Source organism: Temnothorax americanus, unplaced genomic scaffold, assembly GCF_048541705.1.
Source record: "Temnothorax americanus isolate GAGA-0224 unplaced genomic scaffold, ASM4854170v1 Scaffold32, whole genome shotgun sequence".
NCBI lineage: Eukaryota > Metazoa > Arthropoda > Insecta > Hymenoptera > Formicidae > Temnothorax > Temnothorax americanus.
The window spans coordinates 1,562,605-1,588,047 of NW_027509464.1; the positions used below are offsets into that span (position 1 = coordinate 1,562,605).

Genomic DNA, 25,443 nt, shown 5'->3' on the forward strand with positions numbered 1-25,443 from the left:
TTTTTAGAGCCCGTATGTCTCGATGTAACGTTGTGGTAGGTGCCGGTAACGAATGTACATATAGCTCGTACGGAATCACGTGCATTGCCAAAGAAAAGCGAAAGCGAGGACGGCCGCCGCGGCCGGCTCGCCTCGCGCAGAGGCAGAGACCGGTCGAGAGTTCCGCACGGCACGAAATAATCTGCTCAATCTAAAACGACAGGGCACCTCGCGCGCGCACGTTATCATTTAGTATAAAGGGTGTAATTTACTTTCATTGAAGTCTAGAAATCGTCTCTTCGTCGCGCCGTCTTGCACTCGAAAGTCTCGATCTTTGCACTCGTATCTCGATCATTCGCGACTTTACTGACGACCGTATTTATAGTCACGTTTCCGCGAGGAATTCAACTGAAACCAACCTTGAGATGTGATACGGTTTAATAAAGACATCTTGAAAGTTAAATTTGATATTTGTTACATCATATTTGCAACTGCGATTTCATTGAGGAATTCAGAGAGGTTTGTATTTACCACAGTCTGAGCTTTGTTCTCGTGGTTTAATAATTTTGATTCTCGAGAGAAGCTCATGTATGTACGTACCAATACTTTTTTTTATTTTTGTAACATTTTTCCGGAGATTTTTTCAAGAAGAGAACGATTATTTACGTAAGAAACATTGAGTTAAAATCTAAAACATTTTTAAAGTATTAAAATTATTTAACACGAAGAGAGAGAAAACTATTCTTCAAATCATAAATTTCATATTTGTTTTTAAATTGAGCAATTAATAAACTCAAATTATTACTGAAAAAAGAAATAATTTACGTTTAATTTGTAATAATTAAAATTTGGATATTAATAATGTACATTTATTATATACAATACTGTTAGATTGAAATAAATTCTCTCGTCAGTTAAAAATAAAATTCAAGTAACAGTATTTTTATTCCAAAACGTTCTCAATCTTGAACGGACTTAATTATTATTTAGGTAAAAGTAATTACTCGACAAAACGAAGTGCAGAATGTGCAATAACAAATCATTTATTAAAATACAATGAATATTTAATGTAATTTTATTTTATGAAATTAAATTTTATTAAATATTTCGAGATAATTCAACAATTCTGTGGCCTGTGTGTTCGTTATTGCAGCGCTGTTTTTATGCAAGGTCGTTGCGTTATCATTCGTTCAGTGAGACTCGACTAGCCATCAGGTATAGTATCGCGAATTACTTCGCGTGCCGTGTTCTAATTTACTTAATAAAATGAAACATGCCAGTAAATATTAGCTTATTTATTCTTATACTTTTGAATATATTAACTTTAAAGCCAGTTTTATTCTAATTTTTCATAGCTTGTCCATTTGTATTTGATAACTTAACTTTTTATAATTATTGAAACATATTCCCTTTGATATCCTTCGTTATCAATTCATTTTATAACGTGAGATCCGATAATTTATTGTACGTATAATTATGTGCAGTATTTTCCACAAAATTTTTTTATGACGTCAAGCTTCGCATCCCGCGCTTTTTAGAATTAACCGAGCATTTTTAATTGTAAGTTTCCAATCAAAATGTGAGTATTTATAGATTGTCCGTGTTCCACGATATAAAACTTCATTTTTAGTATTCCGCCTGATTTTTGATACGAAGTTCATGTAATACCTATGAAGCTTATACTGTAAGTACCAGGCTTCAAGTTTCTTCTATCGTTATTGACGCGCACGACGAATGAAGATGTGCTGCGATTGACGTCGATTGTCCGTAACTTCTCGCGCGCGCGATATCGGCGAATCTCGAGACGCTCGCGCGACTCTCCGAGCGCGGCTTCTTGTATTCACTCATGAATATTTCTTTTCATCGGTCACGAATGCGCTGCGCTGCGCTGCCGTGTCGCCCCATCGGGTATGCATTTATGCCGGCGAGGGACAGAAAAAGAGAGAGATCGTACGCGTTTCTTTTCGAATGATCGCAAAAAGCCGAGCGAAGGCGCGAACCGAGTAACCGAGTTACGCGATCGTATAAAGACTGCTAGTGTTTGCCCCCCTCTGTGGCTTCTGCCGAGCGCAGGAGGAAGATTATATAGAAATTTCAGATCAAAATTTTAAATTGTGAGGAACGATCATTTGCATCTGCGATTCTTTAGTTCTTCTTTTTTATTCGTGGTCTTCTTTAGTTTATCTCCATAATTTTCTCACTCCTCATAGTCGGCAAAGTTGGAAGATATATATAATTTGAATGTTCCGCACAGAATTTTACAGTAACATCCCGCGATATTGTTACTTTCGCGAACCTTTAAAAATATACTTTGGCTCCTTGATAATCAATGTGATTCATGACGAGTTTGAGAAGGAAATTTTGAAGAAAAGCACGCGAGAAAAATACATCGTGAGAGATAGGGAATTTTTAGTTTGCATTGTTAGATTTATTAGCAGCGCCAGGCAAGATAGAGTCGTGCAGAATTATAATTAAGTATGACGAATCGAGAGAGAGAGAACGTATACTTAATATTAAGTATAAAACTATACTGCAGTCGCCTAGTCTAATAGTGAATTTTCTTCTTTTCTTTTGCGCCGCAGAGCTGGCGACGCAAGGTAAGTCGACCGCTTTACACCCCTTAAATGACCCTCACCCCGAGCGGGGGTGTAGATGACGTTTGGGAACCAAAGTGGTTACGCAAATGCAACAAAAAATCTTATTGCAACTGCAGAATTGCATCTGCGTTAGTTTCTTCTTTACCGACGATACTTGCCGCGACGATCGCTTCGTTAAACACAGATGGCTCGTACAGGTAGTTACACACAGGTAGTTAGAGTTCCTCAAGTAAGAGTTTGAATATCGCTTAGACAATTTTTGATTAATGCGCCATATATTTCAAACTATAACTACGAAGAAATTTATATTATATTTTTACAGCTTTATCATTTGAATAATTATATTTATACATATAAAGTATAGAATTAAATTTATTTTTATATTAATAAACTGCATAGATACTAAACTGACTTAAACATTTTTAAAAAGTGCACTATGGTTAGTCTGAAGTTTGGACGGTGTCCAAACTCTTATATTTGACGGACTTTAGTTACACGGTTACACCTGAAGAATCGTAGCTCCCGCGCACGGATGGCTGATTCGCACAGTCATTTGCGCTTAGCGGACCCACGGTTCCAAACACAACACACGTACATTTACACGTCATACACACCCACGTGCATACGATTTTATAGCACGACAAACATTTGAGGAAAATTGTACCAAGGTGTATAATTATCTCAAGAACAATAAAGAAAATAATGATAAAAATAATAAGAATAAAAACAAGACTCGCGTTTGATATAGATGCGGGCAAAATAGCGAGAGCTAAAGCTCATTTTTTATTTATACTCCTTAATTAAAAGGAATTGCATCGAGCGAATGAATTGAGCGCTCAGTTTTCCACTTGGTTCCCACCTGAATGCCCACGCTCGATCATAACTACCTTGTTCATGAAAAATGAAAGTAAATTTCACACTTACATACATTCAAAATATTCAAAGATTATTCATTTATCTGTTTTATTTAAAAATTCGTGCAAAATCTTCTATCTGAATGTAATGTTCACTCAATTCTTTAGAAGGATTTGTTCGCGAGGAAAGAAAGTAAATTTTTCTTGGTTATTTACGCACGTATTTAGGATATTCAAATTACTCCGTTATCTCTGTCTTGTTTAAAAAGTTACGCGAGTTATTTAAATCTTATCTTTTTTTTATTCAAATATATTTTAAGAGTTCACCTGAATATTGATATATTCAGATATATCAATTGAAATATTGAATATTGGAACTGGAAGATATATTTGAATGTGAAACTGGGCTTCAATTCTCGCGGATGCACGAAATACTTTCTGCCTTCCGTTGTACAGAATTTCTTAAACAGAGCGGTAAATGTGTTTCCCGATAAAATCAACGCAACGTAACTGATGAACTGGGCTTTAGTCCCAACGTTTCCTAATTAACGTTACGAAAATATCCTTGCATCTGAAAAAAAAAAAAAAAAAAAAATCAGGATTTATTATGCTCACGGTTTCTCCCTGGCCACGTGCCAATGTCCCAGAATGTTTTTTATCCGAGACTGATGTCGAGATAGAGCTTGTATCGTGAATATTAACGGCTCACCTTGCTAATTTTCACATGCTCGTCTACGCTGCGACCTCCGATCTGCGCAGCGACGTGATTCGATGCAATATCGCCGTACGCAACGAGGTACGCAATGATATATATATATATATATATATATATATATGTATGTATAGCTGAGAGATTTTAATGAGGGAAACTCGGTACATTTAATTTACTTATGTGAAATGCTTAATTGTTACACAAGATCGCGCATGTGGAATCGAGCATGTTAGCGCGATTCGCGATTTGTTTCGCGGCAAAATCGCGTAGGTGGAATCAGTAATAAAACGACCACTTTAAAAAACATTGAATCGCAATATTAAGCTCCGCAGGGTAGACGCGTTCGCGGTCGAAGGTCTTCGTTAATCAATCGCGCAAATTATCGCGTCGAGGAATCTATAAATCTAAAGTTCGTCATAACTGTCTCTTCGTCAAACGTATAATTTTATCATTGGATGCCATCTCTTTTTACTGCGACTTGACAATATTATTTTCTTATGTTTTATTATGCATCATCTAATAGATATTACATTAATTGTTCTTTGCTTCAAAAAAAAAAGTTAGAATTATTTAAATTGTATAAAACTTCTCGTTTAATTATTTGATACAAATTTTAATATATTAGAAATTTAGATTAATTTCTTTTAGTTCTTGGCGAGAATGGAAATGTTCATTGTCGGGATAAGATTTGATTGCCGCTTCGTTGCGCTCTTTTAACCAGGACGTCGAGTGATGACGCTATTACGAATGACATCACCTGCGCGAAACCATTGAGAGTCTGTAAGTACAGGTTTCGATGTGTGCTGGTTACGAGTTTTCACTCTCTTCACACGGCAGCGAAGGGAAAGGCTTCTCCCGTCTCCGGAGTCGTTGCCGTTTTCACGAAACCGGCATCCGTCGTGTGTCGTGACGGTATTCAAACTTTTTTCCAGCGGTTGACAGTCCACCAGTTCCGATCGGCACGGCCTTTAATTGCACGCTGCTTATTTTTAACCTTGACGCCGAGCGAAAGTTGATATTCAATACGTAAATATTAATTATATATATATATATATATATATATATATATATATATCTTTTAGCCGCGTACGTACACTTACATACAATAGGTTTATTTAAATTTAAATACTTTGTTTGCTTATTTATAAGCCTTTTCTATCATTATTGTCGGAGAGAAATTGCTCATTGTATTCGTTATCTGTCACTTTCTTATTCATTTACCATTGTACGAAGGAGAGACAGCCGTAAGTTCTGGTGCGCGTTACAGCGGCTGGATTGTATTCCGTCTTCGCACCAAAGGCAACGAATTAGCGTACCCACGACGACGCCGGCGGCGGAAGCCACGACGGAGCGAATCAAGTAGCCTCGGGTGCGATGACTTCATATCCGCCTGGTGATCTCGGTGTGCAGTTAGCTTAAGCTCAGCGCCACGGGCGCTGTACCGCAATTATAATATCTGCACACCGCGATTTAATTAACGCAGTCGCAGCGACTCGACGTGGCTAAGGATATTGCAATTCCTCAAAAGTACAATTGATAAACTTATCCAAGAAATTCTGTTTCATACTCGTTTGAAATGGGATACTTCGCGTACTCTTAACAGACGCCAATACATATAAAACATCTCTCTTGTCGTAGAATGAAATTTAATAGAGTGCAAGGACATTTAATCGTCGCTACCACAATCTCGAAAGTACATTTTCACTTTCTTCTCTTTTCTGCTCGCTAAACTCGCTCCTCCGCCTTTCATTTTCACTCGGATCATGTTTTTTTCCCGTCAGGACTCGTCAGCGGCCATCGGCCCGTTTCTCCAAGTGCCGACACGCGTATAAATTTGCAATGAAGGCACGATTGTGCGCCATATCGGCCGGAATCGTCTGTGCACTTCACCGTCTGAGAATTCTTACCCTCTCCCTTCCGCATTTGTTTTTAATCGTTCTGATTCAACTGCCAATTGTCCGATAAAATAGCCAAATATCTAAAGGTACGACGTAAATGATTTAAGTGTAGGCATACACAGACTTTTACGTTCTATTTTATTATTGGCAATTTATGCCATATCTTGGTTCGACGGATACAGGCCAGACTTCGCAGGAGGGCACCAAAAAAATGAAAAGTCGCGCAAGTGGGTCGCTTTTCCTTCCCATCGTTTGTACTCGCTATCCGAATGGTTTTTATGGCATTCTATAGAAGACGTCACGACGACACGCGATCACGATTTGTCCCGAAAACGACAAGATCGTCCGACAATTGAATTGGATGATAGGATCGAAGTCTCGCGTATACATCGTTACGTTTGAAAACACTATTAACGAGGAAGTCGGGTTTTTTTATCGGCGGCGATTACGACATAGATTTTCCATCATACCATTATCTCGATCGCCCTCGAGCGGCATAAAAGGATCGCGCTACCACGTAATTATCTCATTCGGATCGACGTTACCACGTTTGGTCCACGCGAATCGAAATCGATGCTCGTTTCCATGCGCGATTTATCCGCGTAGCGTGACATTCCAGTTCGCAAAACAGCTTATTAACATGAAGACCTCGCTCGTTACATTCCTAAATATTTATATATCGAATACACGGCCCTAAACCGGATCCCACGCTGTTCCACAAACGAGGAGATTGTTTGCGATCGTTAAAAGTCCTACGTGCCAATGCGACGGATGCAAATGAATTATACATCTCATGCATTTTATATAGGAGCAAATTCCATTTCCGCTCTCATACGTGGATCTCTGGAATAACTATTTATTTTATTAATATATATAATTCTTCTATATAATTCTATTAACATAATTCTCTTTTAGTTTTCCAGTTTTAGTTTCTTTCCCTGAAAGCATGCTGCATTCGGAAACATAATCGCTGAATCCAGTGTATTTTTATTTTCAAATATTTGTATTTTTATCAATTTAGAGCGTGGAAAGCTATATATGGAGCTACACTACATCACGTTATTCTATTACGTTACATCATGTAATTATATCTTATCTTTTAACTCTTTCGTATTCTATACGCGTGAACATTCGATCTTGCGAGTGCTCTCGTCTCGTTTCTCGCGAATCTCTCGTGTTTCCTTATCATTATCATCGCGGCGCTTATTGGCCGTGACGCTTATCAGTTGCGCCCGAAACCGAGACACGAGCCGCCGGTGACGTCACCGAAAGCCCTGCGATCGCTCCGTTTCCTTTTTAGGTCCGTTCCGAGGAATCTCGGTCTTTACCAAGGTCGCGTGCCCGATCGCGGCACGACCTTGATATCGGGATAACCATACGCCACCGCTCACGCGCGTGAATTATGCGCGCGGTACCGTTTAAGACCCTGACGAGTGGAATGCCGTGGGACGCTTTAAGATATGGGTACGCATTATATACGTGTATTCTCGCGCGCCGGCGGAACGCAAAATCTCTAGAAAAGGAAAAGGAGGAAGGACGTGCGGCGGTGACGTCCGGTGGAGCAGGAGGAGGAAGAAGCCTCGCCGGAGTCTCCGCCGATCGTATTACCGGACCCCACCGGCGCGGCGCGAAGTCGATCGATCCAAGGACGCATGCGCGATCGATCTCGATCTCGCGGCTCGCGATGTACAGTGGAGCGCGTCAACGATCCGTTCCGCTAACCCTTCTTTTCGCTACTTCGAGGAAATATGGTGGGGGGACGCAATACACGTTGACGAGACACTCTTCGAAGTTGTCGGAAACGGATAAAAAAAATGATGAAGTTAAATAAATAAATGTCGAAAAAAATTTCAAAATAGTTCAGCATGAAAAAATGAACGTATAGATCCAGTTCTTAATCAGCGAGAGGAAGAGGGGGGCTTGCGGACGCGTCATTAAAGCATCGCGCCGTACATAGCGGCGCGTCGCGACGAGACGCGGTGGAGCGCAAGGTAGCGCCAGGTGGGTGGTTGACGGTAGAAGGGGGAACAGAAGTGCGAGAGGGGGCAACGTCTCTCACCTGTGCGCATTTCGTTGGCCTACTCTCGCCAGGACGGCCGGATGCTACGCGGCGATCGTCCGGCGATCGTGTCGCGCATAGTTGCTCGTCCGTCGTCAGTTAAAATCATCATTCTCGATCGTCGCCGTCGCCGTCGTCGTCGTCGTCGTCGTCGTCGTCCACGTCTACGTCCACATTAGTGCTCGCGATTGCGTCGCGCGCGGTCGCCCGGCCGTCGGTTCGCGACGCGGAAGATCCAAGAAAACATCGTCCGTCAATCGTCGCGATGGTGACGTCGTCGAGTGCGTGTTGACAAGAGCGCGAGCTGTCACAAACATTCGTCGCCACGCTGCCGCCGCGAATGCATTCGCAACAAATGCGTTCACGCACCCAACAGCTCGCTGTGCCGTCTCGAACCGGCGCGGCGCGGTTCCGCTTTGCGGCGACCGGCGTCTGGCTCTGGTTAACGTTGCCGGCGTGAACGAGCTACAGTTAGCGCGATGCTTCACCTCGCCGGGATCGCCGGCGAGACACCATTAGAGGCCAGCGGCCGCGGATCGATTTTTCGCGACTGTCGCGAGTAGTATAGCCCCGATGGATGACGGATCCAAATGGTCTCGCGGCCTTAATGAAGAGTACGGCATAAAAGCACGTCGAAGCGATTGTAGCTCGGTTCTTCCGGTCCCAGGCCGGCGACCGTATCGCCGATCTCTTCCTTGATTCCAAAACGAAACGCCAAAATGTATCGACCTTTATTCTCGTCGCACGTTTAACTGTAACTGTTCAATCTTCGTCCCACGTCGACACTGAAGAACGTTGCACCGCGTGATCGTGATTCTATTGGACAAACAGACTCGAAATCACATGATCGTACTTAATTGGCGTTAAATATACGGTGGGAATATATGAGTCCACGATTTTTGCTATTATCACTTTAAACATTGTTAGACGGTATTTACATTGAACTTAAATTCTCGCGCCGGGCAAATACGAGGCAGTCAGGCGGTTTCATCTGGTTAAAACACGTGCGTCGCGAACGCGAATTGAATACGCGAATATCGACATAACGCGAATTGTCGTAGTATTCTCGAGGAAAATACGCGAGCAGAGCGAGCGGTTTGGTGCACGCACGGCGACAACGCGGTGATTGTGTCACGTATGTAAATGAACAAACGTTGCAGCTCGCGAACGAGTCGCGGTTTGAACGCCTCGATCCGATAACGACCCCGGAGGGAAGAGCGGGGAAAGGGGAAAGGGCGATTACGCACGTGTTGCGATACCGTGCCTCGTGATCCACGAAAATGTCGATCTATCGGTTCAGCAAGGGGGGCAGGCTGTTCGTGCAGGGCACGAGGGAGGACGGCGATCGTGACGGCGTTTCACCTAGCCCAACGGGAACGCGGTCCGCCGACGATCTGCGAGCTATACACACGAAACGCCAATTGTCGACCGAGGTCTTAGGTAGTAAATCGAAATCGAGGAGAATAGGAGGGAAAGGATTCGCTCTGACAATCTCGCGCTGTTCGCGGAGAGCGCCTCGGGTCGCCAGGAGAGAGCGGTCCGCTCTGACTGATTTGCACGAGGTTGGAAGTTAGGTTGACTGCCGAGGAATCGCGATGATTTTACGAATATACTAATTACCAATTAGCTGAAAACTAATCTCTTTCCGAGAGAGGGAGATCGCGATCTTCAGTTAATTGGTCTTTACGGAGACAATGAGAAATTGCGAAACGTGTCTCCCACGTCTCTACGCGTATAACTACGACTCGCTCCTCTCGGTGATAAGAAAATAAACAGTCTTATACATATAATGGAATATGTAGCACATGGCCTAAGAATATATCGCGGTGCAATTATGCGCCTGCGATTTTGAGTTGCATTAATGCTCGGTATCGCTGGCAGAGCTAACGCGACGTGCAGCAGTTTCTTTCGCGAGTGCCTTCTCCGGCGCCGGTTGTCCTTTCTCAGCGAGGTATAATAAACCGTTGCGTCATCGTGACTTTAAAGACTCTTCCACCTCATTCGTACCAAATTCAATTGCAGTTTGCCGTATTCCGCGCAGTTAAATGGCTAATGTGTTTTCCTTGTTAGTGGCTAAGACAATGTTGCGTCTCGGCGCGCTTGAAAAACAGCGATTAGGCATAGATGTTTGCAACGATAGCTGGCGTAGCGAGCGATCTCGCTCGATAGCACTATTTTCAAATTAGCGCATCGTCAGAACGAATCCTTTTCCAAGTTGGATCGCACGATTCTTTTCTCGTTCGACGTTCTGTATCGCTCGGTTCGCGCTGCCTCAGGTTCGTCGATCGAATCGACGAAAACATCGAGACGCGGTGAGAACGGCACGAAGCGCATCGTCACTCGCATCGTCCGCAAGACGACGACTTTGACGCGCGGCGAGGAGCGTAGCGTCGCCGAGGACCTGACGAAACGCGCCCATCCTAAGTACCTGCAGGATGCTAGCTCGTCGACGATGACCGTAACCCGGCACGTTCCAACGAGAGCGAAAACTGTGCGGGTAAGCGATTCTGCGTGGAAAAGTTGCCAGACAATCTCTTGGTTTAAATATTAAAACGCTGGCGTATCAAAAAGAGGACTAATCGCGAACAGATCGATTTATATCGTCGAAAAATATCTTCGAAGATTGGCGGATACCTGGCGTATGCGTTCACAGCTGAAAATAAGCCAAATATAGCTATGAACATGAACACTTCGAGCGGCAGAGACATTTGCATTGAAACTCATCGTGGAAGTGTTCGACTTAAACGCTCATTCGAATGAAGCGCTCTCTCTTTCTCATCACAACGGATGCATCGCCTTAATTAGGATTCGAGCGGATACTTACGCTCGCTTCGGTCTCGTAGCTCTATTACCGTTCCACTTAATCCGCTATTTCGCCCCTGCAATTAACCCGCGAAGGAGACAGTGTTTTTTTTTTTCTCGTGACGTCCAAGCTGTGGCCGGGACGGTTACCTTGCCGTGTTAACCAGCGACACGAAGAATGAAACTCGGCGAAAAAGTTGTTTCCACTTATTTGTCGATACCGCTTTCGACGTTACTCAATTGTGACAGACGAGGCTTGGCCAAATGCACTCTCTCTCGAGATTGGAGTCGCGTCGTATCGCCGACAATGCTCGTTGAACGTGTGCTTCGGTATTTTGCCCGGTATTCTCGATAAATCAAATCGCGCGACGGTCGAACGATTTACGCCGAGGGGCAGCCCTTGCAACCTGTTGCTGTGCAAATTGCGTAGGCGTTAGGGAATCAGATGGCACGGGACGACCCATTCGAATAGCGCGCATTTCGTATCGCGAGCGCGCCGCGAGAAAACACACGATGACCCGAATACAAACGCCTGCTTTTATCAATGCCAATGGCAACGATCTCGAGCGGTCGCGATCTCGATTTAAGCGTCGGTGCCAATGTCAAGTATATTGCCAGTGGCATAATTTGTCTCTATTATTTCACTACTTGAGCGAGTTTGGTAGCCAGCCAGGCGGTGAAGTGCTTTCATCGCGTTGAACATCTAGGAGAGATCAAGTGCGAAATATTTTAAAAATATCGCGAAGCTATGAGACATGTTCTTCTTCACCGAACTTGAGATATCTTAAAATTAACAGAAAAAAAGAAGAAATATGATTAAGATGTAAAAGAGACGTGGCTAAAAATAAAGTTTATCGAAATTTGCATTAAACGTTAAGACAGAAAAGATTTGTGACGCTATTATTGAAACAGCACATCTTCTCCTGAATGATTTTATTCATAGCCGAGGAGCATCTATGTAGATATTTTATCAGCCGCTGTATTTTACGTATGTTAAAGTAAGCAAAACGACTTTGCTGGTTCAGTGAACTTGACGTAAACGTAATAAATAATACGTTAGGTAACAACAGCACTCGATTGTCGATAATCGGAGTAAGCCGGGAAATACAGGAAGAAGATCTTTACTGGCGCGATATAGCGTGTATCTATACGTGATAAGATAACCCCGTTCAGAGCTGTGACGTGAAAACTCGTTTTCTTATTCTAATATAGAAAAGAAGACATGTTATGTACGCAGCTGTTTTCAGAATTATTCTGTCAATGGCCGACACGAGTCTCGGCATTGCTGAAATAAAATTAGCGAATACGTTAGAATACGATAACGTTAGAAATTATTTAAAAAAAGGAAGTGTAATAATAAACGATACCCTAAAATCGATTGATGCCGTGACCAATGTTCTCCCGGCGCCGGCCGGCTAAGCAAAATGTCAATAGTTCTCGAAAGGTTGTAACTTTCAGTTTCCATTAACTTTCAACTAAGAAAATAGAACTATGGAAGGTTGCAAATACCTACGCATTATATAACGCGCGCATAATTTTACGCTTGATAATTTTTAATGAAACCGGTACATGTAGCTTTCCTACATGTAAATGTTCCTCGAGTGTTACTAATTAAAGGTTTTAAAGACTGCTATTCTTCAAGAGAACTTTCCCATTTAATCTGAAATGATTATTGCAACGAACGTTAACTGTAACCATATTCGTTATTTGTTGAAACAGCAGCACCCGAAACATCGTGAAATGATACATCGAAGGGCGAACCAATATCTATTTTAATGCCACATATTTTTAAGAAACTTTTATTGCGTATTTTATTAAGAAAATCTTATTCTATTTTTCTAGATATCGGACATAGTGGTTGGTCAGGAACCGAATGTAACGGCACGCGAGGCCCTCTTGAGATGGGCCCGACGATCGACGGCCCGATATCCCGGTGTACAGGTGACCGATTTCACTTGCTCCTGGAGGGACGGTCTGGCTTTCAGCGCTCTTCTCCACAGGAACCGGCCGGATCTGGTCGACTGGAGAACCGCGCGTTCAAGCCAGCCGCGAGAGCGGCTCGATCGGGTCTTCTACGTCGCCGAGCACGAATACGGTGTTACGAGGCTTCTCGATCCAGAAGGTAACGACTGATTATCCGATCAAACGTGCTGCAATGCCCTAATTATTTCTAAAACTATTTGACATTGACCCATAAGTGACAGTTGCTCCGATCATGATTTTTATGCATCGTTTATCTGAAAATTCGAAGCAAAAAAATATCGAGATGCGTGTTTCGTGTCCTAACTTTTTTTTTATCGTCGCGTTATCTTGGGCCGCTCTTGTGGTTTCATCTTACAAAGACGTCTTTCACGGGTACAGCCCTACCTGTGTTTCCCTCGTTTATGTATGCTCTGTGCGTGGAACAGTTCCCGCGGGTTCTAGCGTGGTGCACGTACTTTCTGGTCACGGTTACCTGACCAGAATCGCTTCCGGTCTCGGTTCGTACACCGTAACGTCGCGCCATCGGTAGTCGTCGTAATTATGCTTTCTATACTTGCGTCTCGCAGGTATCTGACATTGGTATCAGGTTGCAAGGAAAAGCGAAACTTGTTTACGGATCGTATCTATTATTCGATATGACTTGCGATAGATTTTACCGGGTTTTTTTCAATAGAGATGGATAACATCTAGATTTTTTATCTTTCAAATATCGTTACTTTATTAGCGTTGACAAAATTACTTTTGTTTTTCAAATATTATTAAAAATGACGAGTCTAGAATTTAATGATGATTTTAAGAAGATTAGTGAGAAATAATTTATTATATTCACACACGTGGCGTGACTTACGCAAGGATTTTTATGTACTCTACGCAGATGTTGATACCCCCGAACCAGACGAGAAGTCTTTGATTACGTACATCTCCTCGCTTTACGACGTGTTCCCGGAGCCGCCGGCCATTCACCCTCTGCTCGACGTCGAGGCGCAAAGACGGTCCGCGGAATATCGCGAGCTCGCGAGTTCGCTTCACTTGTGGATCCGCGAGAAGATGGCCCTCATGCAGGAGCGAGCCTTCCCGCCAACCCTGATCGAGATGAAGAAACTAGCGGCGGACAGCATGAAGTTCAAGAACGAGGAGGTGCCGCCGCGATACAGGGACAAACAGAGATTGACACACATTTTCCGAGACCTGCAAAAGTCCTTCGAAACGGTGGGCGAAGTGGTGGACATGGAAGCAGAATTGCATATTGATGTCATCGACAAGAACTGGAATCGCTTGATAATGTTGCATCAGGAGCGCGAGCAGGCTATTATAGATGAAATTAAACGGTAAGTTTGATTATCATAAATTAAACGCGTGTATATATATATATATATATATATATATATATATATATATATATATACACACACACACACACACACACACACGCGTTTAATTTATGATATATATATATATATATATATATATATATATAACGCGTTTGTATGTGTGTACATATATGAATATACGAGTGTACTTTGTACGTCACAGACTCGAGCGGCTGCAACGACTCGCCGAGAAAGTGCATCGCGAGATGAAAACGACTGACAACAGACTGGAGGAGCTCGAGAGATGTGTGGAGGACGAAGCACGCAGGCTTGATCGCCTTCATCCTTTGGAGGCGAAACACGCGGTGGATCTGCTGGAACAGGACATACGCAACACGGAAACACAGATACAGAATATATTTACTGATGTGCACACTCTTACGGAAGGTAGATACAGTCAGGCGCCCGAGCTTCACAAGAGGTAAAACATTCATTTTTATCCGAGTTATGAGGAACTAAAAATTCACACTCTTAGAATATCGATATCGCAATTAACCCTTCGCCCGCAAAGGGTTTTTTGGCATCTTTACGCCGCAAACCTGGGTCCTGATGTTTTTTTAGTGTTAAAGGGCTGCAAAAAATCTGAAAAAATTTATGAAGGTGTTTCAAAGTTTCACTTTGGAATATCAATCATAAAATTATAAACAATTTAATTTTCTCACATAATTTGTATTCAAAAGTTACAACTACATTTGATATTCGCCCGGACATAAATGACCCAGGTTTGCGGGTGAAGGGTTAAGAATTATTTGCATGTTACGTGCATGTCTGCTCTGTTCTCGTATGCATAATTACATTGTTTCTATTCTCGTAATCTTTGCTAATGAGTGAAGTATTAGCGCGCTTTCCATCGCCACGACGATGCAGCTTTCGAAAATCAAGTCATGCACGTATCGTGTTTAGCGACTTTCCAAATATCTCGGGACATGTTTGAACATGTTGTTATACCCGATAAGATTTCTTTTATTCAAGTTTATCACATGTCAAAATATATCTTCAAATAAGTAAATAGCTAATGACGTACATTGATACAATATTAAATAACGTGATTTTAGGATAATAAGAATTAAGTGAAACTTGTTTATTTGCATTTTCAGAGTGCAGAAATTGCATCAAAGATGGGTTGCAGTACGATCTCTCCTGCACAGACGTTTGGTACATCCGCTCTCTGCGGTTTCCTTCCCCGTGGAGGAGCGTGTTGTCACGAAACACCGCACTACCGTCCACGAAACACGATTGGTTGATACCAATCCACACTTCCGCGCGTTGCACGATTGTATAGATTGGTGTAAGAGCAAATTGAAGCATCTACAAGAAGCGGATTACGGATCAGACTTGCCTAGCGTGCAAAATGAATTGGATGTACATCGTCGAGAGCACAAGAACATCGATCAGTTCCAGGCCAAGGTCGACAAATGCGTGCAAGCGAAGAACAATTTTCACGGCGAGGAACTCACGTTATACAACCAGCATCTTAGTACTTTGCAAAAGCTTTACGCTGAGCTTCTTGCCGTATCGAATAAGAGGCTCTCCGATTTGGAGACCCTGCACGATTTCATACAATCGGCTACTGGCGAATTGGTTTGGTTGAACGCAAAGGAGGAAACAGAAATCGCGCGTGATTGGAGCGACAAGAACCTTAATGTGCAGAGCATCGAACAATATTATGAGGTTGGTCATTATTGAGCGACTTTTTTTAAGAGTAGAAATGATAAAGTCCATTCTCGTGATTTGTAAGATCCACATAACAACTGATACGCAATGTCATTAAATTACCTTTACGATATGTGATATATAGCTCTTTAGTTGATTTGAATTAATTGGAAATCTTTTTTGTGAAGCAAACGTATGGATCTGGTATAGAGGTAAAATATGCAACAAAAATGTTCATTTTTTTTATATTCTGATCTAATGTTTTATTTTATTAGATATTATTTGTTTAAATTTTTAATTACAAATTTATGTATTATATTTATAGATCTCAATTTTTAATATAAATTTTAATTCAATATTCTATATAAGTAATAAGATATTTTATTATTTATTTGCAGTCTTTGATGAGCGATTTGGAGAAGCGCGACATACAGTGTTCGGCAGTGCAAGATCGCGGTGAGGCTCTGGTTCTTCAGCATCATCCTGCGGCGAAAACAATCGAAGCATACATGGCCGCAATGCAAAATCAGTGGGCCCGGCTACTGCAATTTACTCTCTGCCTTGAGGTACATCTAAGACACGCCGCGCAAAATCAGCAATTCTTCAAAGATATTCAGCAGGCCGAACAGTGGATCTCCAAACAGGACGATACATTGAATACCGTTTACTCGCAATCCGATTTCGCATTGGACGAAGGAGAACGACTTTTGAAGGGCATGCAAGCGTTGCGCGAGGAGCATAATAATTATGGCGATCACGTACAGAGACTCGTGGAGAGAGCAAAGGACATCGTGCCTATGAAGCAACGCAAGCAACCTGTCACGCGACCGTTACAGGTCACTTGCATTTGTACCTACAAGGAAGTTAATGTAGTAAGTATTTCTTAATGCTGAGAAGTGAAATACATACGTTTAAGTATACATATTTCTTATCTATATCTCTTTTTGTAGATGTCTATCGAAAAAGGAGAGCAGTGCACGTTGTACGATACTTCCGGTAGAGTTAAATGGCGCGTCAAGAACACGCAGGGAGTGGAATCTCGTGTGCCAAGTGTCTGTTTCGCGCTGCAACCTCCCGATAAGGAAGCACTGGATGCTGCGGAAAGATTGAGACGACAATATGACAGAAGTGTTGCTCTCTGGCAACGAAAGAACTTGAGATTACGACAAAACATGATATTCGCGACTATCAAGGTTGTCAAGGGTTGGGATCTGCCGCAATTCTTGGCGATGGAACAGGATCAACGTACCGCTATCAGAAAAGCGCTGAATGAAGACGCGGATAAATTGCTATCGGAGGGAGATCCGGCGGATCCGCAACTCAGAAGATTGAAACGAGAGATGGCGGATGTCAATCGGCTGTTCGATGATTTTGAAAAGCGCGCCAGGGCCGAGGAGGAATCGAAGAATGCTGGACGCATTTTCAACGATCAAGCGTCCTCGCTTCAGCAGGAACTCGACGAGGCCGAGCGAATTCTGAACGCGCGCATAGCCGCGCCTCTACCTCGAGACCTCGACAGCTTGGAACATTTGGTGTTGCAGCACAAAGACTACGAGCAAAGTCTGCAACGCTTGGCGCCGGATGTGGAACAAATGCAGCAGACGTTCCGTGGAATCACTCTGAAGACCCCGGCGATGAGGAATAAGCTCGACAACATTACGACCAAATGGAATCACCTGTGGAACCTGAGCAGCTTGTACATCGAACGCTTGAAGTGCGTCGAAATCGTGCTGTCCAGCCTTGAGGAAAATACGGCGGCCATCTCGGAATTTGAGATCAAGTTGGCCTCCTTCGGCGAGTTACCATCGGACGTGAAAGGTTTGCAATGCGTGTTGGAGGATCTGATGGTTCTCCAGAACGCTATCGCGCAGCAGCAAGTTTCGGTGGATCAACTGAACGAAGACGCGCATAACGCCAGGCGTCTTGTGGAGAAATCGAGACCTAATCATCGTGGTCCGCACGGCGACATGGACAGATTGGACGCTGAGGTCAACAAACTGAACGCGCGATGGACGAACGTTTGCGGACAGCTAGTCGACAGACTGCGCAGCGCTGAAACGGCCTACGGATTGGCGCAGCAATATCAGAACTCGTATCAAAACGAAGTGGACTTTGTCGATGAATCCTATGGAAAATTAGAGATGGAGAACACCAAGGTAGGGAGCGCGAACAATTTCAATGATTTTGTGTTACTCTTTCGCGCGTTATCGATGAGATCGTTAAAGTCACGATTTTTTTTTATGGATTCAGAACCTGTTGAGCAAGGTGTTGGATCGCACACCGGCAATCGAGGCGGTGAATCTCACGGGCGGCAGACTGATCCGCGAAGGGAAGGTGAGGACACGTGGATCGTAATGTATAATTCGGTGCTAGTAAGCCTTATAGGTAGCCTCTTAGCTTACGGTGTGAATGCTTGCATGAATGGAGTTCTGCGTGTGTCTTACATACATACAGGTCTCATCACAGTCTCATCCATTGTACGCGCCTCCGAGGTTTTTTCAGAAAATTATGCGCGCGACACGAATTCTTTCCATTTAGCGTCTCGTCGGAGCGGCCGCTTTTTCTGGAGTATCGAGCGAGCAGTCGCAAGACGCGCACCGAGACGCGTTACATCTGGCTGTGCATAAACATGAACATGAACGTTCCTTTACAGTCCGAATTTCTGCTGCTGCCTTTTTCCACCGGTCTTCTCGGCGACGTCACGTCAATTTTGTAGCGGTAAAATTCTCTATTTGCGTCCGGGCCCCGTGCCATTAAACGGCACAAACCATCTTAACTGCCATTCATTAAGTAAATATACTCACTTATGTAACGCAGCGGGGACGATACGATCTACGGGCAGCGCGCATTTGTAATATCACTAGGCCTTTCTCTCCTTTTTAACTTTAACGGCAACCTCGTTAACATAATGACATCAGAAGCACGATTGAATGAGCTGCACGACCTCGCCTTTAGCGGCGACCTAGTGCTGATTTTTGTAAATCCTAGATATATCGCATATCGCTTAGGCGCTTAACACAATATACGATTGATATTTCCCTGAATCCGCTGGATTCACAGATAACCCAGTGAGGTATATAGCATGCGCAGCTGAGCGAGGTGGAGACTGACAAATTAATACGTAGGAAAATTCGCTAAGGCACACAAATGATTACTTTGTGAACTACATTTCGGCACAAATTGGACACATCCTTGCTCTTTACCAATATTAATTGCAGCGCTACTGCATTAATCGCTGCTTGTCCTTAGCGCGACTATACGAAGTAGCCCCGAAATTATTTCAAACACGGTTAGATTAACGTACCGACGGGAGTAACCGGCAGCTACCATTAATACACTTGTTTACCGGATGTACCACATTGGGTTGTCAAAAGATCACAAAGATCGCCAGCCGCGCGGTGAACACACCGCGCGCGGCGGTCTTCAACGCCTCGTCTCTCGCTGTCGCTTTCGGAATCCGCTAACGGTAATTGCCGCACACACACACACACACACAGCGATCTAATTGCACTAACCATAACGGACTAACCGGAAACCCCCTAGATTTACGGACAAAGGCTCCGAGCGTTCAAAGAACAATTGGAAGATATCTGCCCGTCGTTGGACGCATCGGTGAAGAGGCCGCGGAGAGATTCCGTTATTACGGTCGATAATGTTGCGCGCGATCTAGATACCCTGAACCGAAGATACACGACCCTCGTGAACCTGCTTGAGGAACGAGTCAGGCAGCTGGCACTACTACATCCTGAGGACACTTCCCTGCAGGTGAGTTTTAACATTTTCTTCTTTTCTGCGGTCTCTCTCGAAATTCGCCTGTGAAAGTAGACTGTACATCTATTTCTCCGGCAGAGTCTTGGGATTCTTCGATTAAAGAAAACGGAAAGTGACAATTCTTCAACACGTTCAATATTTTTTTTTAGAAATTGCCATTACCGCAAATATATTAAATCGGAGTTGTTCTCCAAGAGGATATCAACATCGGCCGGCACGCGTAATTTTTCCTATCGCTGTTATTGAGCAATCAGAGGCAGCTCGAAGGGCCGTAGGCGAAGTGGGCTGCCGGGTATTTTTGATTAGGTTCAACCTTCGCCACGTGTCGAAACGTGAAACGGAATTAATACCGAGGCACGGCAAGGCCTCGCAATTTGCATTGCCGATGGGCGAACGTTGAGAATTCGCGAAGCTATTAAGACCCTCGATCGTAACGCTTCGACGTTCGGCGAACGACTTATCGCGCGATAACGAATTAGAACTATTTCTAATCACGCGAAGGTGATTTATTACGTCAAAGTCGTACGGGATACGAATCCCGTATCGATCCTTACATTAAGAGAGAACGAATTAATATTAATTTCCGAATAACGAAAGAATAACGAATGGTTAGTTACGACGGATCTTTTTTTTTTTTGCATATTACACGCACGCAAAAAACAAACGCTTTTTAAGTAAAATTGTTAAACAAGATAAATACGAGGTAAATAAAAATGAAGGCGCTTATTATGCTCCTCGAAGGTAGGTGCTTGCGACAATCGGCCGAAGGCGAGCGGTCGAAAATCACGCGTGGGCTTTTTCATCGCGGAACGAGGGAGGCATATCTTCCGAGAAATGACTCGATCGAGATTTCTCGGTCTCGGGTCTCGGCAACCGCGCGCGGTGACATAAGCTGAAATTAATGAGCGGCGATGAACGGGCGCTCTCATGAGCTCTCGAGAATCCGTGTATGTGCCCACATCGCCCGCAGGTATAATTATATTCCGAATGACGACGACGTCAGAAATAGCGGCTATTTTTCTCGGTGCTATTACGCGCCTCGCCAGGTAGCGCGTAAACGCCGGAAGGTGTGCGGACCGCACGGTTTTTTGTTGTTGTTTTTTTTTTTTTTTTTAATCTAATCGCGACTGGTTCGCGTGCGCTCGCCACCGTCGCGTCGCCGTCGAGATCACGTCCGTCACGCCGCTACCTCGAGGGTTTGTTATCCCCGGTCGTGATCGAGCGAAACAGTCGTTTTGACACGCGACCGACTTTCGCCTCCGATTAACGGCGGCTCTTCATCTTTCCCGCTCGTCGGCGTCGTGCCGGCCTCGTGGATCGATAGAGCCGCACGATATGCCGACGCGAAGGCAGAACGAAAAAGCAGTGGCGCGTTTACACCTGTTGAGGCCCCCCAGTGCGTCGGAATTAGTTCGTTGCAATTAGTTCGAGCTGAAAAAAAAATGAGAAAGAATATGTCTTCGTTAAATTGTACGCGTTTAATTTAATTACAATACATTTTATCTAATTTCACCGTGCTTCTTAGAAAACGCAGCTCAGTTTGACCGTCGCGGTGTATTTTTCTTGGCTTTATTTTGATGAACATTTTGCTTTATTAATTAAAATCATTAGTCTGGATTTCCGAATGAGGAAGTTGGTAATCCGCGTATTTTACAAATAAGCTTCAGATTCCTGCCGCGACACGAGCATCAATCAAGATTAATCGAGAGACAAGGCCATCGGTCTTCAGCGTCGCGTTCTTAATTCCTAACGCATCGTTCACCGTCGCGATATAAGCCTCGTAATATATTTACGACTCCGAGGAGCACCCGTGTGTGACCAGAAATGTTAAACGAGCTATACGACCGACTCGCGCCGGCTATAAGCTATTGCCGAAAATGCGAAGTACATACATACGTTTGTCCTCGAGAGCGAAATGAAAGCGCAGTCGATTACGTGATCAAAACGCATCGGAATGCGGCTCGTTGAATCGAGGCCGATTTTTTAAAAGCACGAAAAGACCCTCGGGGGGTTCTAGAACAGCCTGAACGAATTATCAGTGGAAGCACCCACGCTTAAACGCGCCACTGGACCGGCGGTGCGTCGGCGCCGCCACACTCGCGTCTCCTCCGAGGACCGCGGCTCGGAGGAGAGAGAGACGAGTCGCCGCAGTCAGGGACCGTCGGTTAAGCGGATGACCGTCCGCTCGTCGAACATGCTCGCCGGTCGTGCGAACGATTAGACGTCGTCGTCATCGTCGTCGTGAGCGCGATAGAGCCGCGAGAGCGATTTCGCTCCGACGTGCCCCCGATGAGCGATCACGATGATCGTGCGAAAGGTATACGGAAGGGTGGAGGAACGAGCGTCGCGTGCTCCGGAAACGGGATACGCCGGTATCCGTCGGCGAAACCGGACACCGACGGCTTCGAACGTGTCAGACGCGAGTGGCAAATTAACGAGAAGTCGATTACGAAATAATCTTATCGCTGGAGCGAGACGTCCTTGAGTTGTCTTGGGTGATATCCATGGGGGTCGATCCGGAGTCACATGTCTGGAGTCGAGAATCGCGGAAACTGTCCGACGACTTTGACACGTTCGCGATTGAGGAGCACAACCACAGCTATTAAATTCCTTTAATATCGTTTAAGTCTAATTTATTTGAACATTATTTAATGCGCGTGAAAGTTTTATAATTATCGCAAAACGTGACGAGGCGTTTAGAGCTGTTGGTTAACATATGCGCATATGTCAAAGCGAGTCGAGAAGTGTAATCGTGATTTGGTATGTTCCTTGTCTTCTGCGGTTCTCAAAGAAGTGACAGATCAGCTGCAGATTGTCTACAATTCTAATATCTAAAACTTGACACGTTTAAAATTGTCGTTTTTTATTTAATTTCACAAACGCGTTTCTTTTTACATTGGCACGAGAAGAATATTGCTTTTTAAATTCTGAACTTACGATTTTATTGTCGTTCAGCAAGTTCTTACATCAAGAATGCGATTACTCGCGAGGAGCTCTTTGATGTGTCATCCTTTACGATGCTCTGGGTACATCTGGCGATACTTTTTGCCACTTGCGAACAGCTTAGCTCGGATATTCCTGCGTGAATTCGAATGAGTGAATATCTTGCCGCCGGTGTTTACTGTTACGAATATTTACTACTTTATTGCTCACATCCACATTCATGAACTCACGCTACTTTATTGCCGTCTATATTCGCGCTCGGATTTTATCGCGGAATGCAAATTTAAATGCGCCTATGCTTATATATATTAATAAAATAAATCGCCAGAGTCACATAAATTTTTATACATTTGACGGCATATATTAAAAATTGAATGCCAAGTGATGCGTTTTTATCCGAAATATTTAGGCTCAATTTTTATTTTTGTTTGTGCATATTTTTATACATATATCCTCTTGTATATGCAGAATGCGACGTTCGCCAAATCTTTTATTGGCTTTCGACTCGGTCGTTTCTGATTTCGCTCTTATCGGCTCAACGCTGTGCGACGCGATTGATTAGGTCGTTCCAGCAAGGTAAACCATCCACTCGTCGACTTCTTATCGATAGCGCGATTTCACTGGGAATCGGTTTACGTACGTTGCACTGTCAGCTGCATTGTTATTTTTCCCGGGGTAGCTCGCGTCTTTAAATTCACCGTACTCGGCGTGTCTAATAGCGGATTCTTATTTTAACGCGTGCACAGAGTGACCCAGAAACTGATCGGTATTCGAGAGAGAGAGAGAGAGAGAGAGAGAGAGAGAGAGAGAGAGAGAGAGAGAGAGAGAGAGAGAGAGAGAGAGAAGAGTGAAAGAGCGACCGGGGTCTCTTCTACATTATATCGAATTTATTTTCGTATATCTCTAAACTTTCACGGTTGTTTTTGCACGCTTGATAACTCGTCAAAGATATTTTAATCTTCAGTTGCTCAGAACTCGAAGATTGCCACTTTGTATTGACACTTTGAAGATAAGACCGTCATTCTTTATTTGACTTCCGTTTATCGCGATATCGTAAATGTTTTTAAATGACTCTGCATTTACATGCGTGAAACGCCACGTGTGTACATCACGATTAAACGGTGACGAGACTGACACAATGAGACACGTAACGACCGAAATATATAAGTAATAATACTATCGAGTCAAGTTGAACGACTTCCCGATTACTTTTTAGATATGCAAACTGCGTCAACGAAAGCAAGTAAATTAATTTTTCATTAACATAATTTGTACAACCGATATACAGACGATCGATCGCCCGAAGGTCGGCGATCACATTGATCAGTTGTAATTCGATCGGTGGATTTACGATGCAACTAAATCGGTAACGGGTTGCTTCACGGTCACTATTAATATTTCTTGTGTTCTTCGTTAATTTTATTTTTATTGGCATGAATTGCTTCATCCGTATAGAATTAACGTTGTTAGCGTCATTAAGAAGATGAAAATATTTTGTTTGTGAGTTTAGAAGACATGTTATTCGCATAGATTGCTGTAAATTATTATTTCTTTTTACATTTTCAAATCAATTCGGCGATTTGTTTCAAATATTTCTACAGATATTCGCGTTCTGCGTTCGATACGTGATGGACGTGCTTGATTGCTATCTAGCATTAAAATTTATGCACGTATAAATTTCGTATAATGTTATTTTGTGACTGAATTATGTTTCATTCGGGATTTTCAAGGCCCGCCGGCTTGTTCTTCGTCAGGTCGCACGTGTTTTCTCACGTCTCCTTTTGGATTCCATGAATTGACAATAATGGGAAAGACAGCATCCGTCTTCGCGATGACATAAGCAAGTGACGTAGACTCTTGACGGACGCCTACGAGTGCGAGGCAAGATTATCACGCGTCCGAAATTACGCGTTTTGGTATATTGCGATACCTCTCTCGTTCGGAATTGGGTAGTTAAAGGCAAGGCGTGCGTCGCGCCGGATAAAATTTTGCGTAAGAGTGATTCGCGTTCGGCGCGTGCGTGAGCAATGCTATATTTAAGAATTCCCGTCTCGGCTGAAAGATCGCGCGGCGCGGCACGTGGTCCAATTATACGCTGGTCCCCGCCGCATGTAAACTTATGCATCGCCGCGCGGGCTAACTCACTTAAATGCATGCGAGAAGTCCGTGAACGATTCACAGCGTGGATGACGCGGTCGTTAATCGGCTTTTGGTAATCGAAAGATCAACAGGTTGACCCAGATGTACCCAGGGTCTTTAAAAGGACGGCGAAAGATGGCATTTGACCTTTTACTTAAGCAACTTTCGCGAATGGTGGATTCAGTTACCGTGAAATAAATTTTGTCTGGAAGAAAGTTCGATTTAAAATAGGAATTTTTATATCGATAATTATTATTTTTTTATCGTGCCTTTGTCGAAGAAAAATTGAGACTGCAGACTCCGCGAATTCTGAACGTCACGTTCGATGTAGAAACGAATGCATAGCAAATATATGTAAAACGTATGATTAGATCGTTTCCTGCAAGTCGCAAAATGTTTACTTTCAGCGTGTTCTTCAAGAACAAAGGCCGCTGCGGACGTTCCGCACAGAGTTCAACATATACGAAAGCACTACTAGCGAGGAGCGTTACACATCCACAACCACACACTACACACAATCGCAGTGAGTATAACTTGCGTTAGAAGTTGGGAAGTCCCGCCTATTCGCGCAGTAGAGAAGGTACCCTTTATCCGCTATATGATACTACACGATAGGAGTTTATTCTCCAATTACCTTAAATCCACATTTAATAAATGAATTCAAGCTTTTTCGTTGCACGCGA

The 25,443-nt window shown here is 43.5% G+C and overlaps 1 protein-coding gene and 1 long non-coding RNA gene across 44 annotated transcripts in view; one reads left to right on the forward strand and one right to left on the reverse strand.

Moving 5' to 3' along the window:
• Shot (dystonin-like protein short stop) overlaps nt 1-25,443 on the forward strand; it is a 101,649-nt gene that overhangs the window by 38,488 nt on the left and 37,718 nt on the right. For 26 of the 43 annotated variants that reach the window (XM_077413153.1, XM_077413155.1, XM_077413161.1 and 23 more), the window contains 11 exons: nt 2,562-2,576; nt 12,744-13,023; nt 13,759-14,212; nt 14,418-14,675; nt 15,352-15,925; nt 16,096-16,119; nt 16,306-16,779; nt 16,858-18,063; nt 18,158-18,241; nt 19,451-19,672; nt 25,168-25,283. In XM_077413153.1, the coding sequence (XP_077269279.1) occupies nt 2,562-2,576; nt 12,744-13,023; nt 13,759-14,212; nt 14,418-14,675; nt 15,352-15,925; nt 16,096-16,119; nt 16,306-16,779; nt 16,858-18,063; nt 18,158-18,241; nt 19,451-19,672; nt 25,168-25,283 (3,707 nt within the window). Of the gene's footprint in view, nt 1-2,561; nt 2,577-8,129; nt 8,381-9,259; nt 9,540-10,375; nt 10,597-12,743; nt 13,024-13,758; nt 14,213-14,417; nt 14,676-15,351; nt 15,926-16,095; nt 16,120-16,305; nt 16,780-16,857; nt 18,064-18,157; nt 18,242-19,450; nt 19,673-21,865; nt 21,996-25,167; nt 25,284-25,443 lie in introns of those variants that run through there. The other 17 variants (XM_077413159.1, XM_077413164.1, XM_077413176.1 and 14 more) reach the window with 8 other exon arrangements.
• Nucleotides 20,763-21,839, reverse strand: LOC143901157 (uncharacterized). The gene is made up of 2 exons (XR_013258008.1): nt 21,571-21,839; nt 20,763-21,109 (listed from the first exon to the last, which is right to left on the reverse strand). It is a non-coding gene; the product is annotated as an uncharacterized LOC143901157 (long non-coding RNA).